The sequence below is a fragment of the Cibotium barometz genome, chromosome 35, assembly GCF_041138505.1.
Source record: "Cibotium barometz isolate CiBa-2024 chromosome 35, ASM4113850v1, whole genome shotgun sequence".
NCBI lineage: Eukaryota > Viridiplantae > Streptophyta > Polypodiopsida > Cyatheales > Cibotiaceae > Cibotium > Cibotium barometz.
Genome location: NC_141080.1, coordinates 3,386,070 through 3,396,801, shown reverse-complemented (window position 1 = coordinate 3,396,801; position 10,732 = coordinate 3,386,070). Strand labels below are relative to the sequence as shown.

Sequence of the window (10,732 nt, the reverse complement as noted above, 5' to 3'; positions counted from 1 at the left end):
CGTGTGTAAATAGGAAAAAATGGAAATGAATGCTATAAATCCCAAAAATGCCTAGAGGCTAAAGAGTGTGCCACTAGCGTGACACTATCTGGAGATGACACCTATCCAACAGTGCCTCTGAATATGCGTCCCCAAATCATAAAGATAAGGACCCTCCTACACTCTTAACCTAGTGCTCTATAATTATCTAGTACTCAACTCCCCATTGGATTCTATATGGAGCTTAACTATAATTATTTTACAATTTCTCCTGATCATCATTGTGCCTTTAGTCTTGGTGAAGTAGTTAATCAATCTCTATAATTATAATTATATGTAAAATTATTGAGGACTTGGGTTTAAAAACTTCAATATAAATTTTGTAAAACTGCAAGGAGTCGTGAAACATATGCTCCCTCCCTTTTCTCCTTATAAGGTTTGATGAATAGACCTAAATCTTTCACTACCTTAGTGCAATTGTAGTTTGTGCTAGTAAAAGCAGCTTTAATGTTATAATGTGAGGGAGCAGACTCTAGGTTAAACAATCTCATAGCTCTATAAGATATGAAATCATGTGTGCTACTATCATCGTGTAGAATAGTAACATCTTTATCATAATAGTTCCTTTCATCCTCAAAAGACAATGCGATTCACTTGTACCTTCTATGATACTTTTTATATTTGTTGAATGACCAATCTTTATCCTTGATCATGTGCAACTTTGCCACATTGTTCTTATTCTTTTTTGGACAATCTGTTTGCAATATGGCCCTTTTTATTACACTTGTAACACCAAACGAGGCTTAGAGTCCCCTTTGTTAGGCTTGTTTGGCCATTATTGTCATTATTGTTTCCCTTGGGTTTGTCAAATTTATTTAAAAAGAATCACAATTTTCACGTGAAGTTCAAAATTCTTTGCCTCTTTTGGGAATATTTCCTCTCACAATTCATGGCTAAAGACATGGCAAAGCTAAGGGAATGTGGATGAAATATATTTATTGTAGCTCTGATAGTGGGTCTAAGTCCTGCTATAAATTTCCTCTTTTGTTCCTTCTCATAGACCTTCTCTATGGCTTGCAATTGGGTATGCCAAAATCTATCAACATCATAGGTGGTGGACATCATAAACTCTTTCTCCAATTGGTGTAAGAAGTCCCACTTTTATCTAGCCCTACCCTTGTATTGTGGTAAAATAAAATTATTTTTGATTAACTTCTTAAAAGCTACCAAGTTTGGGGTTTGTGATGGCTATTCTTGGTAACATTCCACCCTAAAGCAACAGTCTCCACTAAATGGTTATTAACGCACTTGACTTTATCCCATTCGAGAATTTCTCCTTATGATGGAAGAAAGAGTTGTCGCCCCACCTTGGTTGATTTCCTAACAAAATCAAGTTCCACTCTTCGTTCTTAAGGGAAGGAGACTTTACACAATTGTCATAGATCGCCTCTAAAGTTCCACTCTTCGTTCGTAAGGTAAGGAGACTTTACACAATTGTCATAGATCGCCTCTATACAGTGCTTGTTGTCATGATCAACCACTTTAGTTGCTTGCTTAGTGGCTCCAAGTCTCATGTTACATGAGTGTTGTTTGACTAAGAGCAGAAGTATGCCTTCAGACCCATCTTATTGATGAGAAGCCCCTACAAAATTCCACTATGTGCATGGGGGGGTCCTTTCATTCTCTTTGATTTCATATCACATGTATGTTAACCTGTTCACACAACCTTTTTATCATGAGATAAAAAGGTTGTGTGAACATGGGGGGTCCTTTCATTCTCTTTGATTTCATATCACATGTATGTTAACCTGTTCACACAACCTTTTTATCATGAGATAAAGTATGGAAGCTCCTTGGTTCCGACCCAAGGTTATTCTCTGACACCAGGGGTCGGGGGGAGGGAAGCACGCACATAGTTCCAGGATGGAGTGAAGTAGGCTGGATCTTGATGTGCAAATGAACAGTTGCTAACCCCCTCGGATTTTGTGCAAGACATTGACCTGCAACCCTATGAATTTTGGGCAGACGACCTGATTGTGATAGGCATGTGGAAGATCATGGCATTCTCTACAGGAATGCTTCCTTATTGTACGGCCCATATGAATATTCTCACGATCGCCGATCATGAAGAGCCAATTGCCACACCAAAATCCAATGGGACAACTCTTATTAAGACCAGTGTAAACTTTTTGGGTGCCCACTAGGAACAGCCATTGGTAAACAAAAATTTAAACAGGCATTCTGGTGTGGAACATGGGGACTTTGGCTGTTCGCAACTGCTACAGAAAGGTGCTCGATCGGGACGCGCTGACGTGGAACCTTATGATTGGAGCATCAGTGCAACGTGGACAAGGGCAAGAGGCACTTGACCTGTTCAAGCAGATGCAATGCCAAGGAATCCTCCCCGACAAGATAACCCTAGTTAGCCTTCTCTCGGCATGTGCAAAACTCTCCGCTTTAGCACAAGGCAGGTGCATGCATGCTCTAATAAGGTGCACTGAATGGGACCCGGATGTTGTCGTTGGGACTGCCCTTGTCACCATGTATGGGAAGTGTGGGAGTCTCAAAGATGCATTGAGGACTTTTGATATGATACCCAGCAGGAATGTGGTGACATGGAATGCCATCATTACAACATCCATTAGGCATGGAGATATCCACCAGGCTTGTCGGCTTTTCGACTGTATGCAAGTAGATGGGGTGCATCCTAATAGGATCACATTCCTTACCATACTTGATGCATGTACAAGCCAGTTAGAACTCAACGAAGGAAAGAGGATGCATGACTACATCGTAAGGAATGGGTCTGATGTGGATGTAGTCCTAGCGACTTCACTTGTCAATATGTATGGAAACTCTAATCACCTTGCGGATGCCCAACGGATTTTTGACATGATATCAGAGCGGGATGTAGTCTTGTGGAGTTCCATGATTGCCCTTTCTTCATGTCAAGGGCATGGCAAAGAGGCACAGAGACTTTTTGAACAGATGAAACAAGAAGGTGCGATGCCAGACACCGTGACCTTTGTGAGTGTTCTCGATGCATGTGCTGTCCAAGTGGACATAGTAGAAGGCAAGAAAGTGCATGCTGTCATTCTACACATGGGTGTAGAATTACATGTTATCCCCTTAACTTCACTCATCAACATGTATGGCAAGTGCGGCGACATGGACAATGCAAGGAACATGTTCGATACCATACTTCAGCCGAGTGTGGTTTCGTGGAATGTTATGCTTGCAGCATATGCCCATCAGGGGAAGGGTAAAGAAGCTTGCCAAGTTTTCAGCAATATGCAACAAGAGGGTGCAATGCCCAATCATGTGACCTTTGCTAGTATTCTTGACTCATGCGCTGGCCATGCAACCCTAAAGGAAGGGAAAAGGATACATACACTTCTAATGAGTTCTGGCCTTGTGGTTGATGTTATTGTGAAAACTGCCCTGGTGAATATGTATGGCAAATGTGGCAGCTTGGAAAATGCGTACTACATTTTTGACAAAATGGAAGAGCGAAATGAAGTCACATGGACGACCATTATTGCTGCATTTTCCCAACATGGAAATGGCTGGAAGGCGCTTCAACTCTTTGATCAAATGCAGCGGGAAGGAGTTAGACCCGACACAGTCACCTTTGTGAGTATTCTTTCCGCATGTAGACATGCAGGTCTGGTTAATGAAGCTTCTCATTGGCTGAATGTCATGGTGCAAGACTATGGCCTAAGTCCAACTGCAAAGGATTATGAATGTGTAATTGATTTACTTGGAAGGGCTGGGCGGCTGGACGAAGCAGAAGAGTTGATCTACAAGATGCCGTATGTGCCTACTGCTGTGACATGGACAGCTTTGCTTGGATCTTGCAGAGACCAGATTGATGTCATGCGAGGGGAACGTGCTGCAAATCACATGTTCAACATGAATTCGAAAGAGTCCGCACCATACGTGACATTGTCAAACATTTACTCTGCAGCAGGCAGGAATGATGATGCAGAAAAGCTTATGCTCCGAATGAAGGGCAGGGATGCGGAGGCCAACAGTGAGGTGCCGGTGTCGCCAGACAGTCTTGTGTGAGCTGAGTGCATGTAAATTCAATGGGCTCGTTAGCATCACATCCTCTAAAGGATAAACTGGCCTTTGGATTTCTGAAAACTTGGCTTTGGAAATGTGTGGGCTATCTGCATCTACAGAAGGTGCAGGAGAGAAGTTCTCAGAGACCAGCATCGCAACACCTAGAAAGGTGAAGCAGTCAGGCCGAGCTCATTCAAGGACAGTGCCAGGTGACTTAACCCCTTGTTTTAATGTTTCTTAAATCATAACTAGATTGTTCATGTTTCTGTGGTCACTCAATTAATTGAACACATGTTAAGACATTATTAATTTTGTACCATGTTTCTGTGGTCACTCAATTAATTGAACACATGTTAAGACATTATTAATTTTGTACCATGTTATTGCAGCAAGTGTGCCATGAAGATGCAGCAGGGGCTGCATGAGCATGGAGGGGAAAAGCGAATGTAGCAAGCATTGAAGGCAACAGCAGTAAACGGTGAACCAAGTGCAGCATGGGAAGGCAACACTACCCATAGGCTCAGTTAAGGATGGAGCAAAGTTCTCTGTTGATTGAACTGCAAAGGCTGGGTTATTGTCTTCGGTTAAATGGATGGCTGTGAGCATCTTTCAGAGGGTTCATTGCAAGGGAGCTAGATGTTGCGGGTCACTTCAGGCCAAACTATACTAAGGAGATTGAAGGGAGGCCTAAAAAGGGCATAGTGAGAAAGGGTGCCCTTGTTGGGAGATATTTGCTCTTGACATCATTTCTTGGTTGTATAAAGGCTTGTTGGCACAGTTAACTGAGCACTTGGATGCGATGGCATTCGATACGCCTTGGGAGAATCAAACCCGGTCACGCTTATCAATGGATACTGTCTTTCTGATATTTTGGTTTATGTTAATCTAGAGTGCGCATTCAAAACTCTACCTGTGGCCATCTCTTGCATGGATTCCAACTGCAGGATTCTATTTTGAAACTAGCCATGAGACTAGGTTGCTGCTGCAAGTCAGCCCTTCAACTGTGTACTAGGTGCATCTGTGAGTACCGACGCCCATGATTTCCAGCAAAGAGCAACCTTGTGGGTGCCCATTTGGGTGTCCACGTCTTGTGTGGTAAGTCTAGCAAGTTGCATTCCCTTTTGCACCCTGGAAATTCTGAATGGTACATTGATATGTTCCCCGAGTCTTGCTTGTGCCTATCTTCCTGGTACATGTGCCAGATCTGCTTTGCAAAATATGCAGTGCATTCACACTAGGTCAAATAGCATGTAGTGTCTAGCACATAGTTGCAAAAAAACGCGTTTCAAACTTTAGGCTACTCGTTTGAAACGTGCAAACGTTTCAAACGTTTGAAACGCGTTTTTTTGCTGGGCCAGTTTTTTTTTATGATAGAAAACGTACGATGCAGTATCTCCTGGCATTTCAGTTTTGAAAGTGACGCTTGAAAGAGACGTTTCCAGCCTTTGAAGTCTTCCAGGTTTGCTTGCACCCCTACCTACGCACCAGTCCTTCTCCCCCGGCCCCTACGCACCGTAGGTAACAGGTTTGTACTAACCCTAAATCCTGATTTTTTCTGATTTTGGACCAAATTTCAGATTTGAAATTTGGGCATTTTTTGCCAGGTTGCCTACATTGGTGCATGCACACCTTGCCTACGCACCAAGCCTACTCCTCCGGCCCCTACGCACCCTGCTTCTCAGGTTTTTAATAACCCTAAATGCTGATTTTTTCTGATTTTGGACCAAATTTCAGATTTGAAATTTGGGCATTTCTTGCCAGGTTGCCCAAATTTCTTCATTCATTCATCATGCCTCGGGCTAAGGATGCCATGTGGAACCACGTAACTCCTGTGAGCAGATATGGGGGTTCAGGCACAGAAAGGTGGAAATGCAATTTTTGTGCCAAAGTGTCAGGTGGGTCTATTATTAGGGTAAAGGCCCATTTTACAGGAGTAAGAGGGGAAGGCATTGGCCCTTGCAGTCAAGTACCAAGAGAGGTTGTAGCGTCTCTTCAGCAATGGAAGAGAGAACATGAAGCAGCAAAGGGAATTCAGCCTATTGATGATGATGTACAGGATACAGATTCTGTAGGTGATGTGTCCAAAAGAGCTAGGACAGAGGATGATTTGCAGAGTCAAGCAGATGATGTATCATGATTCATGTATATGAAAGTTGAATGTAGATTTTAGCATTAAACTGTACCAAACATAAATTTATGGACACCCCCCTAAAAAAAACCTGGAAAAAACACCTGAAAAAAAATTTGAAAAAAACTTTTAAAAAACTTTTGGAAATTTGTTTGAAACGTTTTTGAAACGTTTCAAACACGTTTCAAAAACGCGTTTCAAAAAACGTGTGGCAACTATGGTCTAGCAGTGTGCCATGTTGTTCAATTCCATAATATTTTTGTTTGATAGAAATGATTTTTAATACCCCCTCACCAGGTTGATGTAGATGTTCCTTGAGTTTGTTTCTCTTTAGAGCCTTGGTGAAGATATTAGATACCATCTTTAGTCATTGGACAATACATTAGTTCAGTGGCAAGATGATAATGGATCTCATTATGCTTAATGCAACCATCAATCAACAATGATAATGACCCATACTTCACTTATGTAGTAACTATTTCTACTGTAAATAACCATCCAGTCATAAATAGCTAGTATACATGAATTTATTAATAATGAGCCTTAGCCACTTGTATCAGCCTGGTTCGTTTAATCTTACGGCTTCCCTAACCCTGCTTGATTAGGACTCTAATCCCGAGAGTAGCATCAAGTACATAACAATTGCGAGGGATGCTCACAAATGCTCTATCTCCATGGCATGTTGGTGCCGTTTGTCCTACTTTCTGAACTCTGGATCCACTTCAGGCTTGGGTTGCACTGTGGGAAGTAATGAATGTAGTGTTGACTGTAGCATGGATTGCATCATAGCCATGTATGTTGGATGTTTCGGAGTCTAGTAAGTTTCCAGTGGCATGTGAACACTTTAGGTGTAAACACCCTTTTATTAAGAGAACATAAGATAGGGCCTTGGTGCCTATATAAAGCATTCTGCATGGTGGGAGTATTATCATAATACAATCATTTTTGTGCTGTGCAATCTCTCTCTATTGGTGGCTATCACGTCTCTCTCTCTATCAGCACCATCTCCATGGCTTGAACTCCATATCCATCTCTCTTTGCACAAGTTCTGCACCTACACTCACATCATGGATATCTTCCACCCACTATAGCATGATCAGTGATCCTATGGATACCAACATGGTATTAGAGTATGAGTGAACCCACCATCATACCTGCGTTTTTCTCTCTACTGCCCAGCCTTCACACTTGTGCTTTTTTTCTCATGAGTTCTCTGCGTTTTTTAGTTGCCGCCATCATCTTTGCTACGTTCTTCTCTTGAGCTATGCGTTTTTCTCATCCTACCAGCATCTAGCAGAGCAACCAGGTTCTCAGCCAAGGAAGTAGTACTTCCAAGCAAGGGCAACCAAAGAGAGCTTGACCCACTGCAGATAGAGGGCGACCAGGTCATCATCTTCAGGCAGTCTTCATGGAGCATAACGCTGAGCTCCAAGGCATCTAGCATAGCCTAAATGCAGCCCAGGTCAGATTGAGCCCAAAAAACCAGAGGTCTGATTCAGCCCGTGACAGTCCGGAGCTAATTGCAATCTACTCGCTGCGCCCTGTTGCGCCTATAACCACGGCTTCTGCCTCCCGTCACCATCGAACTTGAGACCTTTCACACATTAAGGTGAAAATTGACTAATTATAGTTTTTCCATTCATCAAAATTTAGGGCTTTTGTAGAAATTTGGGGATTCTACAGAGATTGAAAAATTGAAGCTTCTACAACTTGCAAATTCGGGACTTTTCTCGAGTAGAATTTCTTCAAATTGGAGATCCAACACCCACAAGTTTTTGGGGCTTCCTCAGAATTGAGCCTCATGCTACATTGACAAAAAATTTGGGGTTTTCACCTTACAGCTACTATCGATTCAAGCAAATCTTGGTGCTCTGCCTTTTGTTAGCAGTCATCTCCTGTCTGTACACCATGTCAGGGCCTCTGTTGTGGGTGCGTATTTGGTGTCTTCCCATTTTTCCTCACTCTCCGTATTTTTTTCCTATTTTTTTGGAGCTATGTGGGGGTTGTCGGCTGCCCCAAGGTGCTTGGCTGACTGTGTTTGTGCTGCCCAGTTGATCTGGTGATGCCTGACTGTTTTTTGGTGCTGGCCGACTGCCCTTCTGCTGGCCGACTATGCATTTCGTGGGCTGTTGTCGGCTGGCCGACCAGGAGAGCCAGGGGCCATATAAAATATAAAATGGTCCCTTGCCCTCACACTCCTTCATTGTATTATTCTGGGATTTATTGGTGTATATAGTAGAGTTACACAAGCTTCTCTCTCTTTTTCATCTGTGTATTGCTCTCTACAACAGTTGTCTTCATTTTCGTTGTGCATTTTGACATGGTATCAGAGCCCCAGGTGGCTTGAAGCTTGGAGACAGTGGGACGTCGAGGGTTTGTTGATTGAGGTGCTGATTGGAGATTGTTTGGGCTGTACGGGACTTGGAGATCGGGTAGAAGGCGGCCATCACCATTCGACAGCCACCTTGCATTCTATTTGCAGTCTCTTCTTCTTCTTTTTTCCCACACTCACCCTCCCTTCACAAGACCTTGTGAACCCTTGAGATGGCAGATTTGCTTGAGATGGTTGAGATTTGCTTGAGATGGTTGAGAAGCATGTGAAGATCCCGACACTCCCCACGTTCTCGGTGGACCGACAGTTGGATGGGAACAACTACGGCATATGGAAGGTAATGATGGAATCTGTTTTGGAGTCCTATGACTTCGCTGATTTCATTATTGTTGGGGTTCCATGGCCGGAGTTGGAAGATGGGGAGTTACCCTTTATTCGGAAGGAACGGGAGGCACAAGCGCAGTTACGGAATCGTGTTAATGCCGGAGTCCGTTCTTTTATCTTTCTCAATTGCACACCACAAGTGATCATTCACATAAAGCATATGACGCTGGCCAGAGGGATTTGGTAGCATTTGGCTTCTCTTCACAACAGGGTATCATCCATGAAGAGGATCTCCTTGGAAGTTCAGATGCGGGTGATGAATCCTACAAAGTTGTCGACGATGCGGGAACACATCAACAAGTCGCAGGCTCTTCAGCAGGAGGTTCTCCAGGCCGGGAAAGAGATATCGTTAGAGGTGTTGAAATTTGAGCTAAATGATGAGCTATGGTGGATCATACACTAGAATCAACATGATTAACAAAGTGATTAAGAAATGATTAAGACGTAATTAGTGAATAATTAGCAGATAGATTAATGTAGGCATGGATACTCAAAAACCAGCAAATTCTCATTAGGGCTATGCCTCAATTTATAGAGTTTACATCAAGCATCAAATCCCATTGATTTCTCCATGATTTACTCCCTGAATATCTCCACCTTTTGCCTGATTCTCTCCACCTCTTCTCTTTTCCCTGAATATCTCCCAGAATATCTCCACACTCCTAAATTCCCTCATGCTACCCATTATTCTCTCCCAGTAGATTCTTCTAACCTTTTCACAGGTTCTTTCACAATTACATCTCCTCTTTTACAGCCTCTATCCAAGAGCTTGTTCCCACACACACCCTATTCACTTGTATATTTCAACACCTCCCCTTAAGTGAATAATCCTAGAACACCTAGACCCTATACCAAGTTTGCCTCCCTTTACTTGGTAGTCCGCGACCAGTGTCTACTCCTCCCCTCAAGTTATCTCAGCACACCTGGACCCTATATCAAGTTTCTCTCTTACTTGATAGCCTGCGACCAGTGCCTCAGATCCCTAAACTCATAGTCCTTGACACTCTCTCTCTCTATGTGTCCAAGGCTTACTATAGTTGCCCGCGACCTTGACTAAAGTGCTCACACATACATCTCTCTACCACGTGGCCTACATCATCGGTGGCTCAGAGGTGGTTTTACTTTATTGGGGCAGGTTACATTGGGTTGTGGGCCTCTCTCTCTCTCTCTCTCAGAGATTTTCACATGGCTCCTCACTCTTTGGAGCCTCACATCTTCTCTTGTCTTCAGTCTTCTTGTCGTGGCAGCATCTCTCCACACGTCCGTCTCTTCTTTCAGTCTTCTCGGGGCAGCTTCTCTTCTTGTGGCAGCTTCTCTTCTCGTGTCCATGTCTTCCTTCAGATCTTCTTCTCGGTGTGGATCCTCTTCTTGGGAAGAGATATTCTTCTTCTTTCATGGCTGGGGCCATGAGCTCGTCCGTCAGGTCATTTTGCTCCATGTGAGCAACATGTTTCAATGTTTTGCTGACAGTTCCTTTGGGTTTTTGATGTTTATATTTTGTCATTATACAATGCAAACCCAAATTTATGCGGGAGGTCTTACCTCTTGCCTTATTCTGGACAAGGGCAATGTCTGTTCCTATTTTTACACTGATGCAATGTGCCCAATACATAATACGTATAGCATCCATTCTTATGCACATTCCAAATGCAACTCTGGCTGTGAATAATCTTGAATTTGAGTGATATTTACAGGCATTAACCAAAGGTTAAATACAAAATGATGATTTTCACAATTTTATCAGCACAATTTTACCAGAAATTACATTAAATCAAGGGTAACCAATTTGTACGGGATGGTTGGAGTATCAAACCAACTCCGATTTGAAATCTGAAGTTATAGGG

General features: G+C 42.9%; 1 protein-coding gene across 1 annotated transcript; it reads left to right on the top strand.

The window, feature by feature from the left end:
* The first annotated feature begins 1,727 nt into the window (after positions 1-1,727).
* On the top strand, positions 1,728-5,208 carry LOC147618062 (pentatricopeptide repeat-containing protein At2g33680-like). Its single transcript, XM_086775303.1, has 2 exons — positions 1,728-4,253; positions 4,434-5,208. Exon 1 carries the CDS (start codon positions 2,233-2,235, stop codon positions 4,045-4,047), a length of 1,815 nt encoding a protein of 604 aa, XP_086631429.1. The 5' UTR covers positions 1,728-2,232; the 3' UTR covers positions 4,048-4,253; positions 4,434-5,208.
* Positions 5,209-10,732: the final 5,524 nt, after the last annotated feature.